Here is a 21,186-nt window from a genome sequence, read left to right on the forward strand (position 1 = left end):
AGGTGGCAACTCAGAAGTCTAGAATCTGGATAATGAGCTCTATATAAAAAATGATTCATCTGTTTCATCTAATTTTATGAAGTTGTTATGTATGTGCCCCGTCAAGCTTGCACACTGTTCAAACTTGGTTTGATTAGGACCAGGCTCAGAGTAATTGCTCCTGGGAGAAGTCTGTTTTATAACCTGCACAAGAAAAACATACACCCAATATATCTGTATGTGTACACATACAGACATGCTTTTTATTCATGCCGCTGTGTATATCCTCTATATGTGAACACAGAGGACCAGAGGTGCTAAGATGTGTATCCTGCGTCCTATTTTCAGTTGAAAGTGTCTTGGGTTTGTTTGCCTATCACATTTAATCTTTTCAACTCCTTACATTACTCTTCCTTCTCCCCCTTCTTTGAGCTCCTCCCCCCCCTATTGCCTCCCCACGCCTGACCAAGGCTTGACTCAGGAGAAACAGAGGCAGATGTTTCCTAGGAGCACCACGACTGCCCCTTCTTCCCCACCCCCCCCTCCTCCCCCCCTTTCCCCCCCCCCCCCCCCCCCCCCCCCCCCCCCCCCCCCCCCCCCCCCCCCCCCCCCCCCCCCCCCCCCCCCCCCCCCCCCCCCCCCCTCCCATTTGTACTGGATCAGCAGTTAACCCCCGGAAAGAATTGGCCATACAAGCACGCACACACATACATACAAAGAACACCTCTGCACAAATCTGCACTGGCTCAACAGTTGTCCAACTGAATGAACAACACACACACACACACACACACACACACACACACACACACACACACACACACATACACCAAGTGCTGTCCAAATCCCCTCAGTGTCCCTGATAGTAGCCACCCAGGGGTCAGGCCTGGTGTCAGCGTCCAGGGCCCAGGGTCTCTCTGGGCAGCTGGCCTGGCTAATCCTGCTGCTGGAGGCCACTGGTTCTCAAACTAAAGGCCAAGGACCCCCAGGGGGCCGCAGGGCAGGGATCTCAGGGAGCAGGCAGTGTGCGATTTGTTCAAAAGTTTTTTTGTTTGTTTGTTTGCTTGTTTTTATAATGTTAAACATTATACATTAAATGTCACAGTGAAGCAATACTTAAACTGTGACAATGGGTAATAAAAAAGTGCTAAAGTCATCAACACAAATATGTTTCATCATTACATATTTCTGTTTTAAAACCAAGAGTTGTCCAAAACTAGAAAACATGTAAAACTAGGCACCAAACATCTTGAAATTCACAATTTAATGTAATGTTATAGCCATAAAACTAAATAAATGAATTTTATTAGTTCACTCAATGGCACAACTGCAACTAATGCTTATTTTCTACAAATCCTCTGATTGTGTCAATGAATTTGCTGATGTCTTGAAATTGCAAATGTTGTCTAACTAACAATCTAAAAATGCTAAATAATTTGATTTGACATGACATAAGACAACAGTAAATCCTGTCCTGACATCACAGACACTATAACTAAGTAATGTTTTGCAATTTTGCTTGCTAAATGACTTAAATGATTAATCAGTTATCAAAATATTTGAATATTTGGTCTCAGCTTTCCTCAATAGTAACACACATTTAAAGAAACAGGCAGAATGTGAAAAATGTATTACTATCTGATATTGAAGATACTGCATGTGACATTTAGGAGGAAAGTTGGAACTAAAATGACACAATCTTAATACAGATACATACATATTTTCTCCCTAAACTGACTCCCTATCTTTCATATATCAGTCAGTGTATCATATATGTACTGTAACACAGGTATACTACAAGTTTGTGTCACACATTGAGGCTAACAGGTGGTCTAAGATGCTACATTCCTGACTGGGATGGTAGGTGTCCTCAGGTCTTTGTGGCTCTGATAGGGAGGGGAGGGGACACATAAGTCCTGAGTTTCTGACATCCCAGTGTTGTTGCTGGTGGGGTCTTAGCGGCCCGGCCACACGACTCTACCATTATCATTATAATCAGCGCAGGAATTATCCTCACCTTTATCTCTATCTATCAATCTATCTATCTATCTATCTATCTATCTATCTATCTATCTATCTATCTATCTATCTATCTATCTATCTATCTATCTATCTATCTATCTATCTATCTATCTATCTATCTCTTTCCATCTGTCCATCTATCTATCCATCCATCTAGCTATATATCTATCTATCTATCTATCTTTCCATCCATCCATCTATCCATCTATCCATATATCCATCTATCCATATATCAACACAATGTGATGGAACAAATACATAATGCATGCAATGAATCAGACTAATGAAATAACATAGCAGCACTGGAATTTAAAACACTTGTCTAATTGAATATTAGCCTCTATTCAGCCGCCCTTAAACCCTTTCAGCCGGTGCACAAATTAAATATCTCAGTCAGCACCCCAGCTGATTAAAACCAGTATTCCCTGCATGTGGGAACCCAAGCAGCATAGATGGAGTTACATTTGTTCTGGCTTAAATTGAATGATCCAGAGTCCTTGTGAACTCTAATTTTTATAACTAGCTATAGGCCAAAGGCTGCCATGCTGCAACACTGTGTGTGTGTGTGTGTGTGTGTGTGTGTGTGTGTGTGTGTGCGTGTGTGTGCGTGCGCTTGCGTGTGTGTGTGTGTGTTTGTGTGTGTGTCATCATGTGTTTGTGTGTGGGTAGTTGGTGTGATGGCGATATTGTGGAGGTTCCCACGACGGCCATCCATCCATTTCTTGGCACACACACACACACACACACACACACACACACACACACACTGGCCATATGGCCTGTGGCCACCTCATACTCATTGCATTGCATGCCTCCACTGTGATTTGGCACAGGGTCCCATCAAGCAACTAGTAGCTTTACTCTATGAAGGCATTTGGCCTGTAAATCAGAGGCTGAAGAGAGAAATAAAAGAGGAAGAGTTGGAGGAAGGACATAGAAATGAAAGAAACAGATTAATAGAGTGGGGAGGAAGAATAAAAGGATACAAAGGTGAGACATGAAGAGACTCTATAGAGAGATAGAGATGAGGGAAGACATTTGGTAGTTGGTTGGTGTTGTGGTGTTTGGTGAGCAGATGGCTGGGCTCGAGGAGGGGCGTGTCTTGTCCTCGCGACCCTTCACAAATCACACGGTTTCTCCCCCGAGGGGCTCGCGACTCGCCGTTCAATAAGAATCAATGGGAATTACTTCGCAAGAGAAAGGGATGAATGGGCGGCGGGGCGCGAGACCTCTTCCTTTGTTGTCCCCCTGCGTGTCACAGAGCTCCTGGTCACACACACACACGCGCTCACACGCAGGGACACGTACACACATAGACAATAGGAAAGCACTTCAGTTAAACAATCGACCTCCAGTTAAACAATTTTTTAACCTCACACACGCGCGTGCACGCACACACACACACACACACTCACAAAGAGGGATCAGTTGGGAGGAGTTTCTACTTTCTGCTGTTTCCTTAAGACACAATTAGAGAATCTGCTGGCATAAATTATGTTTTAGGGGAAAATGTCGACTTGATGCTGATGAACGAGAGAGGGGGGTTACTTTCCATCTCACCATGCCTTTCAGTCACGCTTTGGCGGCGTAATCAGAAAATGTGTGCCACGTCATGGTGATGAATGACTGATAGTATATTGGCCTAATACAGAGAGGGAGAGAAAGAGCACCGGGGACCTCTGAAAGTCGGGATGAGTGTAAATAAAAGGCTTCAAGAGAGGGATTTTACGCCACGCCACATAGGAGCATTGTATGCTATTGAGAAGGGGGCTGAAATCAACTGGTTAAATGAAATGAGCAGCTCGGAGCAGCGTCCTATAGCTAAACACACATACGGGTATCTGGGAAGACGGTGGCAGGCACGGATAATAGTGTTAAAGCTTAAGGTTAAAGGCCTTTCAATCAGCCTCAAGGGGTGTAAAGAGCACATCATGGACACGCAACCACATTAGACATAGGCGTCTCGTTTATATATGCATTGACCCTGAGGGAGCTGAGCAGGGTCATCAAACGTATGCAATGGTAGGACAACATCAGCTCTGCACCGCAATGTGCGCTGTGTGTGTTGACATGATATACTGAAAGTTGTCTGCGGGTATAAGATGAATTCATATGAATGAAAGCCTTGTTTAGGGACAGCAGCAGACCAGAGATGCTGTGCAGACACCAGCCTCAATTAGAGTTGTTAATTAAGCCCCCCTCCCTCCTCCTCCCCCCAATGCGCCTGTGTGTGCATGCTCAAACGTGTAAACGTTAGAAGATGCTCTGTAATGTAGCTCTTCAGTGGACTTCACTGCATCACCAAATAAAGAAATCATTCAACTCTCATTTAGCACATTTGGCCGAATTTAACATCTGCAGTTACTTCACAGCCAGAGAAAAGCTCACAACAACATCATGCCAACAAGTGCGAATTCTTGCCCACATTTCTCTACAGATACACACAGTTATGCAAATTAGACAGTGAGTCCATGTGTGGAGTAAGTGTTATGTTCCCACAGTAGCCTATAGTATTCTTTTAGGGACTATAGTGTGCCCACAATAGACCTATGCCTATAATTGTTTTATATATGTTTGATTGTTTGGAACTGTGATATTTTGTTATCAAACATATTGTATTACTGTTTATGCAACCGGCCATGCTCTCTCTCTATCTCTCTTTCGCTCACTCTCTGGTGATGTATTATTGTGGGAGAGCAGGTGCTGCCGGCCCAATTACCATACAGCTGAAAGCACAAAGAAAAAAAACTTTACTCCCTCTATGCCCCCCACCCCCTCCTCCTCATCCAACTCTCCCTCCTTCTCCTCACAAAGTCCCGTAATGACAGCCACGCGAGTGACACACCACCAAGTCTTTTTTATTGCATCTACCAAAGAGCAAGTAAGGGAAATACAGAGAGGCATGCGGTGAAAAAGGTGTTGGTGTGTTGGCCGGCAGCCAGTGTGCGTATTTATGTTGGTGTGTATGCGCACTATACTTGGTTTAGATTGTTCGGCTTCAGAGTATTTGACCTGCATCAATAGAAATCAAACTATATATGTGATTTTGGGAAGTCATCATCATGAACAAGTCATCATCGTTAACATCGAGATTTTTAGAGATGGGGTGATCTATACATCTATAAACCTGTTAATTCTTCGCATAAAGGGATGTTGTTCATTTACATGTTTTTAGGGAAACAGCTCGAATTGATCAATCAAATAATCTTAAATTTTTTTTATATACCATTAAATCTGTAGATCCGAGTAGGCCTACCCACATTTAAATAATGACACATTGAGATAACACACTGTAGAGCCGGACTAGGAGGGTATGGTGTAGGGCATGCAACCAAGAAATAAAGATAAGGTAATAGGAACAAATCGACTTGTTTTGAGGGGTGTGAACATGTGAAAACCTCGGCAGGGGTAACACCATAGGAATGTGGCGGAGCAGATGGTCGTTGTAACGCAGTTGGGGCGGCTGGCAGCCGGCTGGCCATGCAGGGAACAAGCCAGCCAAGCTTTTAGCATATCACCCCAAAAGGCTACGAGCAGCCACCGTCAGACTGCGCTGCTGCTGCGTGTATAAATCACTTAATGCTGAGATGTGGAGGATTTCGTGCAGAGGTTAAAGAATTTGTCGGAATGTAAATGATTCCTGTGTGTTTCGTTGTGGAGGAGGGAGGCATCAGGGGAAGCAAGGGGTTGTTGCACATTTAACAGCTCACTAGCCATTTGGTCTGTCCCTTTGAGAGAAAGAGGGGAGGGGGTGGGGGTGGGAGGGGGGGGGGGGGGCGGGTTTAGAAAAGTTGTGTGGTGCACCCCCCACCCCCCTCTTTCTTTGTGATGGCCCCGGGGCGGACTTGTGGTGGTGGTGGAGGGAGGGGAAGAAGAGGAGCAGAGGGGCTCATTTGCATCTTATTACCCTTCGCCTGCTGGCTCGGTATAAAACCCTGTGCAGGGCAGGAGACTCATCAGACATACGCACTGCTATTCCGAGAGAGGCACAGAGACGAAGACTTAGCATCAGCATATCATTATCTATCAAGTGGGGAAATAAACACGGCCGTCAAGATCAGCCTCTTCACTTCCAACGATTGACTGGAATTAACTATCTTGTATTTCCATCGGGGATTTCATTCACGCTTCTCCAGGGGGATCCTTCTGCTGAGGATTACTTTTCACTGTAAAACTTTTTTTCCTCTCTGTCAAAAACTCGTGCCTCGCATGGAAAAATAGAGGGGCATAAGACAGACGCACCAACGGAAAAGTTTCACCTCATCTTCACTCCTGCGCGTCAAGAGTTCACCTTGACTGTGACATAACGGAGAGACTTTAAAAAAAAACTTCTTCCATGATTGTTTGAGTCGGGCTACACGGACCTGTGGAGCTTTCACTGCTTGTTGAAGGGCTGTCAACACAATGGGGCGCCTGTTTCTGCTCCTGGTTGTCACTCTCTCCCTACTCACCTGCCAGGTAGGTTCAATAAGAGTGCATGATGATATTAAAGGCTATTAAAACGCACGTCGTGTGTGTTTGCATACTTTTATGGCTGTAAAAAAAAGTTTTAAAATACTTTGGATTTAACTTTTTAAACATCATGAAGTTACCTGTTTCAAACACACTGGGCTGATTGTGTGTTTTAGGTTTTGTGCTCCGGTGTGTTTGAGCTGAAGCTGCAGGAGTTCCTCAACAAGAAAGGGATACCGGGGAACTCAAACTGCTGCCCCGGGGGCTCTGCTCATCCGCAGGGCCACAACCAGCAGTGTGAGTGCAAGACTTTCTTTCGGGTTTGTCTGAAGCATTACCAGACTAACGTCTCCCCCGAGCCTCCCTGCACCTATGGCGGGGCTGTGACTCCCGTCCTCGGCTCCAACTCCTTCCAGGTGCCGGAGACCAACGCAGACAGCTTCACCAATCCAATCCGCTTCCTCTTCGGCTTCACATGGCCGGTAAGTGTTTATAAACATCTTATGAGAAACATTATTTACAATAAGGTATTTCTGCCCCAATGATACCACGACAATGACCTTTCCTGCAAGATTATTGAAAAATTATATTTTTTTAAACGGCATTTAAAATGTGTTTTTTTTTGGTGTATATTATTTGTGTCATGTGGTCTTTGATTATGATTGCTGTCATGTTTAAGTAGTAATGGTAACTGTTAGACTGTAAAGTTATTACAGTCTTACTCCATTGGGACATATTAGCTTTGAAGAGTGCAAAACGCAACAGATGCTCACAAACTCAACACTTGTGAGGGTCTTTGTCAGCGCTGTGTGAGAGGGGCTATTGTAGTATTTCTGTGCTCTTTGGTAGGATAACACGGGGAGGGGAGGAGGGCGAGTGTGTGTGTCTGTGAGAAGAGGAGGGGGTGTCACCAAACGCTCCTCTCCTCCGACCAGGCGTGGTGGGAAATTTAACATCCTCTGAGTTGGCACATCATTGGCAGCGCAGCGTGAAATTCCGCCTCGTTTGGTTTTACGGCTGTGTCAGAGTGTGATAGTGGCAGGGTGTGAAAAAATGAGCAGGTAGTAGCCCCTATTAGGACCCTAATCAACACGGGAATTAGACTCTGAAGTTTATTGGGAGGCCTCCTAATGGCCCTCTGCTGCTCTGCGGAGGGAGGGAGACCTCCAGGCCGAGCAGCTGTTGACTCTCTCTCTGTCTCTCCTCAGGGGACGTTTTCACTGATCATTGAAGCTCTGCACACTGACTCCCTGGACGACCTGGCAACAGGTGGGTGACAGCCAGAAAAGGCAGCAGTGTAACTCAAAGACAGGCCAGAAGGCTAATGGTGGCCTGTTTTTTTCACAGTTGCATGTTTTTCATTTAGCGCTCAGTCATTAGTGCTAAACAGGGCATCACAAAGTTAAATGAGTGTTATAGAGCAATTTGCTGACAGTCTTATCAAGAGCAAATTATATACTCTTCTGTCATACATATATTTCAGTAACCTACATAAGGGCATATAAACTTTTTTGATAATAAATAACTTGATTTAAAGACATTTGTTTATTTTTTTTACAGCTGGAGGTTTATTTAACATCATACGATAAAAGCCACCCACAGTTTTTGCAGGTGCCAGTTGAGATTTTCCACTACAGATATTCACTTAATGTGATCTTAATGTCATGCTCTTCTCACTAATGATAACTAACTGACCTTAACATGGGAGTGTGTGTCTGTGATCGTGAAGATAGTGAAAAATCTATCTACAGGATATCTGTAATCTACACTTTATTTCTAAATGAGAAGGCACAATTCACATTTTAAAATGTTTTTATTTTAACTTTATTCAGGCAGCAGCATCCACCACTTTACTGTCTTGGAACCATAACAAAAGTATTATCATTCTGGCATTAAACCCCCGGCCCAAATAAAAAAAATACTAAGATATGTGACTGTCTTTCTATAAAAGGCCAAACAAAGAAATCTTCATTATAAAAAGAATACAGATATCTATCTATAAGTATCATCATTTGACAATGACAAGGTGTCACCTCCCTTGGGCACCTGCAGAACATCATGTGATTAGCACTCAATCATAACACTAACAGTATTAGCATATGACCAATAACAAGCTGCATTGTTGACTTTTGCAGACAACCCGGAGCGTCTGATCAGCAGGATCACCACTCAGCGCCACCTCACCGTGGGAGACGAGTGGTACAAGGATATGCAGACAGCCGGCAGAACTGAGCTGCGTTACTCCTACCGCTTCCTGTGTGATGAGCACTACTACGGCGACGGCTGCTCTGTCTTCTGCCGGCCCAGAGACGATGCTTTTGGGCACTTCACCTGCGGCGAGCGCGGGGAGATCATATGCAACTCTGGCTGGAAGGGACAATACTGCACTGAATGTAAGTGTGTTTGCTTATTAATCTGCCCCAATACACAAGGAATAATAGCAAATGCTTTTCATTAGTATTGGCTCAGAGCGCTGAAGATTGCATTATTTAACTCTCATAACTAAGGAGCTATACATGAACACTTATGAGGGAAAGACTTTCTGGATTTCTGAAAAGCAATTTTCAAAGTTAATCACTTGCCAATCTTTATTGTTGAGGGACTTTTTTCACCTCGTAATGCAGGGCCTGTGTGCAACAGGCGTCAGTTAGTTATCCCATAGCACCAGAGGCCTCAATTCTAATGAGCCGCAGTGGCTCCTCAGTAATTCACACGCCGCGTGCCTTCCATTAGACCACTCGGGCCTCCTCACCCCGAACCTCCTCCCCGATTGGCCAAGTGGGGGTCCTGTATTGTTGCTGCTCAGGCTGGTGATTGGCCGAGCAGGGTTGTGTATTGTTGTGGAGGGGGCAGCTGCTCGGTGAGAGGAGACAATGGAGCAGCTGTCTGGTGGTTAGCTCCACACAGACCAGCTGGCCCTGGAGGGAGGAGGAGGGGAGTGAGGAGAGATGGGAGGAGTGGAGGAGGGAAAGGATGAATTTGGAAGAGGAGTGGAGGAAGAGGAGAGGAGGAGAAAAGAGGGGATAGGTCGATTGAAGACGAAGGGAGGAGGATCAGAAGTAAGAGGGTAGAAAGGGGGGAGAAGAGGAGAGGGGCCAAGGGTGAGAAAAGGGACTTCTGACCCACAGTCAAGGGGAGAAAGGAGGCTTTGTGTGGGATGCTTTTGTATTGGAGAGAAACCATGTTAAAGGAGAGGACTTGTTGGCTGGTTCCCCCATTTGGTGACCAAAGTTGCATGTAGACTGTTGAAGCTAAAAGGTTTACATTTTCATTGAAGAGACCATCACATTTCAGGATGGTCAGGAATGACCTGATGACCTTCAATGTATTATCCTTTCCCACTTTAGCAGCTAAGTTTGGTCCAGTGTGTCTTTAACAACCAAACATGAGCCACTGGGTTTATGAGGCCTCTATGACAAACAGACAGATAGGTGAGCAGGTGAACTAATTGTTGAGACACAGGCCAACAGACAGGCTGAAAGACAGACAAACAGATAAGAAGGTTGAGGCGCCAGCCAGACAGGCAGGCAGCTGTTTCAAAAGGCCCTCTGTGAATGGGAGACTGATGGAGGGCAAACACATGTTTCCAACACTGGATTTCCCATGATTAACCTGTCACTATCTGTTTTCTCCCTACAGCAATCTGTCTTCCTGGTTGTGATGAAGAACATGGCTTTTGTGATAAACCTGGAGAGTGCAAGTAAGTCACGCTGACAATGAAAATCTATTTGTAATATCTGGGAGTTGATTAGATGGATCATGAATAGATAGATCTATTGTTATTAACCATATTTAATAATGTTTGTGTTTCCAGGTGTAGAGTGGGCTTCAGTGGCCGTTACTGTGATGACTGCATCCGTTACCCAGGCTGCCTCCATGGCACCTGCCAACAGCCCTGGCAATGTAACTGCCAGGAGGGATGGGGTGGGCTCTTCTGCAACCAGGGTGAGTTCACTAAGAGATTTACTACTTTGTTTGCACTCAATCTGCTCTCTTTTCTTCTTTTTTTGGCTGTATTATTTATGAATGTTGCTCCTTGTTGATGTTTCCAGATCTGAACTACTGTACACACCATAAGCCCTGTCTTAATGGAGCCACCTGTACCAACACTGGCCAGGGTAGCTACACTTGTACCTGTCTGCCTGGATACACGGGTTCCGGTTGTGAGATCGAGGTCAACGAATGTTCTGGAAACCCCTGTCGCAACGGAGGCAGCTGCACTGTGAGTATCAATCAAGAGATGTCATGACAAAAAACAAGTATATTCACTGAATCAAGCTTGTGTGTAACCACTCTTTCCATTATTTCCATTAAAGGACAACGATAACGGCTATAAGTGCACCTGCCCACCTGGTTTCTATGGCAACAACTGTGAGTTAAGCGCCAATACCTGTGCAGATGGGCCTTGCTTCAATGGCGGGCGTTGTGCTGACAACCCTGAAGGAGGCTACTTCTGTCAGTGCCCGATGGGATACGCTGGCTTCAATTGCGAGAAGAAAATCGATCACTGCTCCTCTAACCCCTGTTTGAACGGTATGTTGTCCTCTTTGTTCTATGTCACCTACAAATCAAACATTAAACCCAGAATTAAAGAATCTCGGGACTAATCCTAGCTCTTTGTTTCAATCCCTCTCCCCGCTGCAGGTGCAGAATGTGTGGATCTGGTGAACTCCTACCTTTGTCAGTGTCCTGATGGATTTTCAGGTCCAAACTGCGAGGACAGCAGCAGCATCTCTGGATACTGTCTGTCCTTCCCTTGTCAAAACGGTGGGACGTGTCAGGAGGAAGTGAATGGCTACACTTGTAACTGTCCCCCAGGTATGAGAGCACACTAATAGTCTTGATAATGTTGACATTATTTGTTTTTTATGAAGCTCCATCATATCTTTGTTCGAGACTCTTAAACTCTGCTTCTTCTTTAGGATATACAGGTGAAAACTGCAGCTCCCCCATCTCCCGCTGCCATCACAACCCCTGCCACAATGGAGCCACCTGCCATGAGCGTGGCGGTCGCTACGTGTGCGCCTGTGTGCCCGGCTATGGGGGTCACAACTGCCAGTTCCTCTTACCAGAGGTTCCCAGGGGTCAGCCGGTGGTGGATGGCCCGGATCGGCGATATTCTTCTCTAGAAAATGAAAATATTGAAGACGAGGAGGATGACGAGCGTGGATTCCCCTGGACCGCTGTGTGTGCCGGAGTCTTCCTCGTTCTTGTGATTCTGATCGGCTGCTCAGTGCTGGTGGTCTACATTCGGGTCAAACTGCAGGAGAGGCACAGTCACCACGGCGACAGTGTCCACAGCGACAGCCACGAGACCATGAACAACCTGACGACCACAAACAATTGTCTCCGCAGTGACAAGGAACTGGGTACTATGATGACAGCGTCAATTAAAAACACCAACAAGAAGGTGGATTACCATTCAGACCTCGATGGGTCACTGGGGGGTCTGAGTGGAATCAGTGGGCTTACCGGGTCAGAGAAGAACGGCTTTAAGACCCGCTACCCCACTGTGGAGTACAACCTGGTTCATGAGCTCCGGCCTGAGGAGCTGTCGCTGTGTAAAGAAGAGGAGCGTGATGAGCCAGAGGTTAAATGTGAAATGTTTGATGAGTCCGACTCGGAGGAAAGATACAGGAAGAGACAAATCAGGTACATACAGAATATACACTTAGATGGGTATACTGCTTGGAAATTTGGTATTGTGCCTGCATTAAACTGCATGGATAAAAATGTTGGCCTCGATGCAAGGATAGCATGTGTTGTGTGAACGACGCCGTTTTTTAATTTGTTTGTGTTTTTCTTCGTCCCACAGTGACGCATCAGAAATGAAACAAGTAGACGAGTCACCAAGCTGCAGCGAAGCAAAATATCAGTCGTCCAGCGAGTTGAACTATCACGCAGCAAGTGATCTTAAATACCAGTCAACCAGCGACGTAAAATACCAGTCAACCAGTGAAGTTGAATATCACAGCTCCAGTGACAGCAGGCACCACTGTGCCAACGGCACCAAATACCAGTCTGTCTACGTCATGTCGGACCAAAAAGATGAATGTATCATTGCTACGGAGGTGAGTACACAAAAATAGAATCATCTGCCCAGCAAATATACAGATTAATTGTAATTTGCCTCAGCACACATGTAAAAACACACTAAAAACAGACCTTTCTTCTCTCTGTATTCCAGGTATGATACCAGTCCAGACCAGATCAGACCCGTTTCCTGTGGTTGATGGCGGTCCACACACACCAGCCCTGAGCAGTAGAGCTCAGCTTGTCTCCAGGAGGTTTTACTCCTGCTGTTTGCTGCTGTTCCCTGGGATTTACCTGAGGACTTTGAGCTAAGGTGCTACTGAGCCAACATGGAGTCAGTAACGACTTGGCAAGGACTTAGTACTACAGTAGTACTACGGGCGAATACTTGACATTGTTGAGCTGCGATGGATGTCTAATGCTGACTCAGTGCTTTGGATGAAGCAACAGAAGACAATGCTCGCACTCGTACAAACTTTGTACAGAAACAGTGCTGAGCAAGTACTCATGCAGCAGTGGAAGAATTACTGCTTGTCCCAGGATGAACTATGGAGTATTGACTTGGATGTTGACCGATGATATTGTAGTACCATGGAGTACTGGTTGAATGAACAGTGTAGTACCTTTTGGAGTACTGAGAAGTGTTTGAAGTACTGTTGTAGTACTGTTATGTGCTGTGGTTTTACGATGCAGTGTAAAAGCTGTTGTGGATATTGGACAGTTCATGTTCTGTGCAGTGCTGCAGAGTAAAGGATGAAGTAATACTAGCAGTACCTGTACTTTGCTAGTACTGCAGCTGTTGCTGCTGCATGTCTATGTATTGTTAAGAAATTAATTTAAATCTCAATTTGCCTGACAAAACAAAAGTAAAAACAGTTTCTGCAGCAGCTGTACATCTTTAGCTTTGCAGCACTGACAGAGACAGTGTTGGCTGAGCTGGTTCTCAGCAGAAAATAGAGAACTGAAGACTCCAGTAGTGACTGCAGATCGATCCAACATGGATCCTGTTGGGCCATACTGGCTCTCTGACCCCTGAAGGTTGTGATACACAGGGCAATGTTTTGGACAGGGCAACTTAGGAACACAACAATCAGAACAAGAGAACGAACGATGAAACAAATCAGACAAAACATAAAGGAAGTGTGATTATACAATTACATCATTTTTTTCTTTTGCCGCAATTTATTGACAAAAGTACCTAAAAGAAGTTGCTCACTAAATCTCCTCCAATGATGCCGTTGTGTTTCCAAGCAAGCCGAGCTATCAAGGACTAGTCTTAACTGCCAAGACCTCATTGCACTATGGAGGTGTGCGTGTGTGTGTTTGTGTCTGTGTGTGTGTGTGCAGTAGAGGAGATGATACCTGCATGTGGTGTCAAATGTATGCACTGCCCACTCCCACTCCCGTCACTCCCAGTCTTCCACTATTAGCCAATTAAAGGACGCCATCACTCTGCCTGTCGTTGGTTAAGATAATTTGCTTGTATTTGATATCTAAAGATGTATTCTTTTAATTTAATAATGTAATTATTGTGTTCCACTTTGTTGTGAATTTTTTTTGTTAAACATGTTATAATTTAAGTTGGATTGTTTTTATTTGGCAGATAATGTATGTATGTAAGAATGTATGTATGCATGTATGTGTTAGGCACTTGAGACCCCTGTGACTGTGTTGTATTTAAGAGAAAAGTCGTATGTACAGAGCCTGTCATTTTTATTACTGGAAATCAGCGCAATATTTTTCCAAAATAAAAGAGGAATGAAATATAGCACGATTGGTGTTGAGTGATTTTCTACTGATGTAAATATGTGGTTGCTTTTTCATAGTGAAGATTACATTTACAAGGAAACCAAATAGAATGATTATGACAGGGGCTTTCCATTACAGTAATATGTTATTAGCTGTATTTAGGAGCTTTTTGTCATGAAAAAAAGACTAAACTATATATTAGTCTCATATGAAGTCTCATATGTGTAGTTCCTTATAGGGCAATTTAAAATGTAACATATTTAAGCTAATGGTTTGGTTGTCTCTAAGTGATAGTGTATTGGTATTTGCATGTATGTACGCGCGTGTGCATATGTGCGTGTGTGTGTGTGTTTGTCTGACGCAGCAGAAGACTGTCTCCTTGTGGAACCACTAAATGAGACAAAGACACACCCCGTAATCATAGACCGCTTAGCCTCCTCTGAGGGCAGAGCCATCTCTTTGTGTGTAAGTGTTTGTGCGTGTGAGTGCAAGGTGTGTGTGTGTGTGTGTGTGTGTGTGTACGTGTGCACTTATATGTGCATGGCTACATATGTATGTTTGTATTAGTCTGTGTGTTGATTTGCTTGTGAATTAATGTTTTTGTTCTCTGTACATAAGCATCAGTGCTTGTGTGTGTGATCTTGTTTTAAGCAGAGGGATATTTATAACTGTAGAGAGAAACCACCAGTCTGGATTTAGTCACGGTTGCCCCTGACTGACTACTCTGTGTGTGTTTGTGCGTGTGCGTGTGCGTGTGCGTGTGTGTGTGTGTGTGTGTGTGCGACCACTGGGAGTGTAGCAGTAGTCATCAAAGAATCTCATCTGGTTTGCAGTCTCATGTAAACACACACACACAAGAAGGTGAAATTGGATGATAGATGATCAAGAAATGTGCTAAAATTACAGAAGCAAAAGTTAATTAAGTGTCGACATTAGAACACTCACTCACTCACTCACAAACACACACACATACACACACACACACACACACACACACACACACACACACACACACACACACATATATATATAAACACATAAACACAGTTTATGGCCTTGCTGACAAAAGTAAATGTATTGGAAAGGATGTCAAGTTAAGATCATTCATTCCTTTATATAATGATACAGAATCACATTATATGAAAGTCTAGTTACAGACTGACATGTTGGAGCAGTGGCCTGTCCAGTTGTTGTAGCCCTACCAAAGACTGCGACTGTGACTGCTCAAAAAGTATTTGCTTGTATTACACAAGCGGCAGGCAGTTGTTAGCACATACCATGCTAAGCTTTTTAACTTAACTTTTTTTCACTGCTACAATAGCTTTTCGCTGAGTTGGAAAATCACAGGAGACAGGCTTAAAGCTGGTCCTTTGTTGTTGTTAGGCTGTCCTCCGGCCCCGAACAGTCGCACACACTCACATCCTCCCTCTTTGCATCGCTCTGGTGTCAATAGTCAGACAAAGCCCTGGTCACTGGCTGCCATATGCGCCCGCTGCACATAAAGCGCAGCACTCTTTGAACTTCTGAGGGGGGAATCAAAACTTCTTCAGAGTAAAATATATATAGCATGAGTGTTATTAAATCAGTCACATATTCACAAAGACGTGTTTTTCATTTCCACGTGGTGCTCAGTTCAGTCAGTTTCCACAGGCTTGTTAGTTTTTAAAATGTATGAATTGTACCATAATTTGTCGTGCAGGATTTAGAATATACTTTATTTAGTAAAGAAAACATGGATGATGTTTAATGTTGGCACCAACAACAAAAGCAACGGAAAATGTGATACACAGATCTGAAAATACGTAAATATGTGTGTTGGATAATATATTGTCTCTTTTACTCTCCACCCTCTTTCTCTCCGCACACACACTTTTTATTCTGACAGGGAGTAGGCAGGACCGTAGCTAATCCAGAAAACAGGCTGTTTAAGTGTGTCTCTGCTATAATCTGATTAATCTGGCCATTCATACGCTCCTCTCCTCTCGCAGATCTGTTTAAATGTATATGTGTGTGTGTGTGTGTGTGTGTGTGTGTGTGTGTGTGTGTGTGTGTGTGTGTGTCAGTGTGTAAGCATACAGGTTAATGATCGTTGGTTTGTGTCTGTGTGTGTCAGTGTGTGTGTGAGAGAGAGAGAGAGAGAGAGAGAGAGAGAGGGAGGGAGATTGCTGGGAAAAGGGCGACAAATGGGGAAGAAGAGAGACGACACTTTGCCACTGACCCTTCTTTCGTCCACACAATGGTCACCTGTTATACACACACACACAAACACAAACACAAACACACACACGTACAAACACACACATGTACACACCAGTACTGTGCAGAATGTTAAAGGTGAAGAAACTGGGGCGCCCTCTTGTTATTGGGGGTTATGGTGCCGGTCATGGACCACAACATCCTTTGTTGCATGTTGTTCCCCATCGTTGGACCCCACTCGTTTCTTGTCAGCCTCTCATGAAGGCATACATATATATTCAGTATATGATATATATTTGTATATTTGTTGAGGTTCAGTACAGAGCATCAGCAGCATCATAGATAGGCAGTTTGATCCCCTCCAGTCCGCATGTAGAAGTGTCCTTTGCCAAGATACCGAAACCCAAATTGGTGTCTGTGTGAGCATTAGTTTAAATCTTGATGAGCAGGTGGAACCTTGTATGGCCATCAGCATATGGATGTGTGCGCGAATGGCTCAATGTTGACATGTCGTCTCGGTGCTTTGAGTGTGCTGAAGACTAGAAGGATGCAATATAAATGCAAGTAATTTACCATTTACTAAACATTTACATAAACAGACATCTATATACAGGGCAGTAGTGTGGGGAATAGTGCAACTAACTATGCAGTGCCCCAACATGGTGAGGGTCAAGAAGCCTTGAATTACATGTTTCACACATAAGAGGGACACACACACACATATTGGTGTGTAGGTTGAACTGAGCTAGCTAACATCACAACAGCTGTCTTGCTGATGAATGTTACCGCCATCTTCTCATGTTGCTGAGGATGTGAGAGAAAGGTGAGCTCATAAGAGATTTATCAAGCAGCAGTTAGCAGCAGTTTACACTGAAAGGGGATTTGCATCAAACATCAAGAGAGAACACACCTTATTCAGCAACAGATTCAGTTTTTGTTTATTATGGAGTAGTCCTTCCTGAAAAATAATCCCTAATCTATGTGTGTATCTATAGTAAAGACCTGAACAACCATGTAGGAAATAATGTTTGACAAGACAAACTCAGTAAACCTCAAAAGTGTCATGGAGTAATAGTTGATTAAATGTGGAATAAAAAGACCCCATTAATAACCACTAAAGATGCAGTTATTTGTACATGTATGAGACTTGATGTATGAAGACATTTTCTGGATACAGACCTGTCTATATAACATAATGTAACAGTATTCATGGTGTTCACACAGGGAATCTGTGATTCTTCTTTTTCCCTCGAGACACAAACTTTGCCTTTCTGTTTCTGGCTGAGCGTGTTGTAATTGCTTTAATTACTAATGTTTGAGATTCTAATTTGAATATGCTACCTGACCACAAAATACACAACGGAAACAGTCTTTCCTACAAGTTAATAGAGTTGTTAAAACACAAAGTACATGTTTAACCTTTTTCTTCTCTTCATGTCTGAAACAGCATCATAACATTGACTCATTGATTTTACATCTCTTATTAGCTTTTCAAATTGTCCCCACACAAACTGAGCATCACTTTTTTGGTGCCAAAGCTTGTGGGAAAACAAAGATTTCTCTCTCAGCCTTCCTCCATTGTTGAGTATGAACAAACGAATCGACCACAGCAGCCCGAGTCACACAATGACAGACAGCTTATTCAGCTACTTCATCTGTCGCAGCTCCCCAGGGATCAGGCTCTGATCTTTTCCCAGAGCTCCATCTCTCTCTTTCACATACTGCTTCTCCCCCTTCTTCTTCTTCCTTCTTCCTCTATCCCTGATTGTCTCTCTCCTCTGACTCTGTTAATATCTGCACAGCATGACTCTATTAAATTTATTTTCCTTTTCTAAAGTTAATGTACATATATTCTTTATTGAAATCATAGTTTGGGGGGTTTGTAATTGGAAAAGGGATAACTTAAAACTGAACACATTCCTCAACTTGAGTAGACGTTAGGACTTTTTTCATTTTCTTTAGCACAGTTATTATTTTATTTGTTGACATTTCTCGCTGGAGGTTAAAGTGGTTGTAAAGACGGAGTAATTCCTTCAGAGCCACCAGCTCCCATCAGCGCCTTCTGGTCATTACTGGTGCATCGTGGGAACAGCTTGGCGAGGACAATGATTGGCTAGAACAAAGAAGCTGGGGGGCAACACAAAGGACACGCCCACTGCATGATGGGAAAGAACAGCGGAGGAAGCAGATGTTGCCACAGTGGACACACAGGAGCAGAGAGAGAGAGACAGCAGATGTCTCTCTCTCTCTCTCTCTCTCTCTCTCTCTCTCTCTCTCTCTCTGATGAGTTTAATTTGTGTTCACCTCTGCAGAAACAGGTAAGAAGACACAACAGCTTTACCTGCGTTACCTTTGCGCTGCTCTGCTGCAGTCGTGCCTCTCGGTTGCTGTGGCGGTGTGGGATATTTCACCAGACAACTACAAGGATCACAATCCTTAACCCTCTAAAGCGCGTCACTTCCCATTTAAATGCCCCTTGTTGACATGAGAACAACACGATAACCACACTGAATGACAATATCACATACAGAGAGTTGACCAATTAAAGGCAACGTCTGAATAAAATGAGTGGAGAAACAAAACAATGAATGATGAGGATGCTTCCCTGATAAACCAAACTAGCTGAACGCCTAAGGGAGATTTTAAAGTGATGTGTGTGTGTGTCATCAAAACTGAGAAACCATTTCTTGGAGAAAGAGCTGACTCATGGAGGCCCGACACCTCAGCCAGACACTTTAGCTTGGTTTTAATCTAATGTGTCTTTCATCTGTTGGTATTCTGTTTCTTCCAACTTGATTGAAGCTTTATGATGCTAACAAGTAGTAAAACATTCAAACTCAAGGCTGCATGTTTTTGTCTATGAACGAACCATCAAATGAAACCTGTAAATGTCTTGCGCATGATTTTAAACACAATTCCATGCATTTTCAGACTGAAATATTCAGTATCATTAACATAACTTTTTTGCTCTCAACTTTGACACATAAAGTACATTTTGTGAATATAATCAGATCAAGTAAAAACTCTTTTTTTCTGAGCTGGTAAACTATTAGTAGCTCTTCTTGAACTTCTGACATGTTCTTTGGTAAACAGGGAGACTTTCTTGGTTCTACATCTCAGGTACCAAAAGTTACATCTAACATAAAGGTGGCAGCTAAAATAAATATGTATCTATGTTATTAACAGTGTTTAGTTGGGATGGCACTAGAAAGCTAAACTTTAAATCAGTCTGCTGAGAAACCAGAGGAAACTGAACTGACATGCAGTCTTGATTGTGTCATTCGTTTTTCAAATGTACCATTAGTAATATCACTTATTTGAGTTGTTATTGCCGTCTCTGGCTCACATTGTAAAAGTGACCTGTCTTTCTATAGTGAGCTTACTATATGGGAGCTGGTTGGACAGTAAGGTGTTGGCATTGATGTTTGATATTATACAGTAAAGGTGTTAAGAGTGAAAATGAATCACTGTTCACACAACAAAAAAGGAAACTCGTGCAGTCTTGTGTCAATATTTAAAATCAAGCTTTTTTGTATGTAATGAATGCTTTTATTTGTTCTTGCTCAGGCTGCAGCAGCTCTGTCCCTTCCTGCCTCAGATCACCCATCTTGAGCTCATGCACAATACAAGGGCTCGGATTGAAACTTAATTCAATTCAATTCAATTCAGTTTATTTTGTATAGCCCAATATCACAAATTACAAATTTGCCTCAGAGGGCTTTACAATCTGTAAAAGATTGACGAAAAGACAAATGAAACAAATGTCAAGATAACTTAAGAAGTGAGACGTGAGGCTTTTAAATGGCATTATCTCATAACCATATCACTTTACAGCTTGTATTACTTCTGATTTGACCCATTTTAAATGACTTATTTTGTGCCACAGTTTCTCTCTGTTTCTTTTGTGCTCTCTGCTTTTTACCTGCCACATTTATTTGACTATTCTTGCTGTTATAACTTTCTTCAATGCAGTAAATCTACATTATGCAATGTCTTTTATTCATTGTCCACAACAAGGCTTGCTGGTTTACCTCTTCACGCTCATTTACACAAGGTATAGTCAGTTCAATAGGCATACACTCTTCTCTTCAATGTGGCCATTCATGATGGCTAGACAGATTAAACAACAAATTCACACAATAAAAAATCCCAATTCATCCCATGAAGACAAAAAAAGAGAACAGCTGATGAGAACAAATGTCTCTGTGTTCACTGACGGTGCCACCAGGGAACAGTCATCACTTAAAGTAAAAAGCAATTGAGACATCACTAGGTTGCCAAATTTGATAGACAAACATTTAGATTGCCAGGTCTGATCCTTTGAGACGAGAGGTGTGGTCGAGACCTACTAAAGTGTGCTGTGGGTTGTTTCTGTGATTAGGCTCTGTGTCTCTGTGTGTATGGTCTTTGTTTTCATCTGTGTGGTGTGTATGTGTGGGAATGGACCCTGGTCTGACTTGTTGATTAATGGCCAGTGTGTGTATGTGTGAAAACGCTCCCGGTCCTGTTTCCATGCTAATGAGTAGCAGCAGATGGGAGAGAGGAGACTGGACCAACAATGAACAAACACACCAGCAGTCGCACAACTTAAAAATCCAAACAGACCCTGCTGTTGGGCTTGTTTCCTCACACACAGACACCCTGATATTATGACTTGGAGCATGTAAACACTGATTACAGTCAACTCTATCCTGGATGTGATCATGGCCATGCTCTCTTAGAACATATTTACAGCCTTTAATAAATGTCCTCTAC

The 21,186-nt window shown here is 43.4% G+C and overlaps 1 protein-coding gene across 1 annotated transcript; it reads left to right on the top strand.

Annotated features, from left to right (window-relative positions):
* The first annotated feature begins 6,369 nt into the window (after positions 1-6,369).
* Positions 6,370-12,646, top strand: dld (deltaD). The gene is made up of 12 exons (XM_034563590.1): positions 6,370-6,459; positions 6,630-6,935; positions 7,662-7,722; positions 8,589-8,846; positions 10,093-10,153; positions 10,268-10,398; positions 10,506-10,675; positions 10,770-10,986; positions 11,098-11,271; positions 11,376-12,105; positions 12,269-12,524; positions 12,641-12,646. Exons 1-12 carry the CDS (start codon positions 6,406-6,408, stop codon positions 12,644-12,646), a joined length of 2,424 nt encoding a protein of 807 aa, XP_034419481.1. The 5' UTR covers positions 6,370-6,405.
* The last annotated feature ends 8,540 nt before the right edge of the window (positions 12,647-21,186 follow it).

Source organism: Cyclopterus lumpus, chromosome 3 (assembly GCF_009769545.1).
Source record: "Cyclopterus lumpus isolate fCycLum1 chromosome 3, fCycLum1.pri, whole genome shotgun sequence".
Taxonomy (NCBI): domain Eukaryota; kingdom Metazoa; phylum Chordata; class Actinopteri; order Perciformes; family Cyclopteridae; genus Cyclopterus; species Cyclopterus lumpus.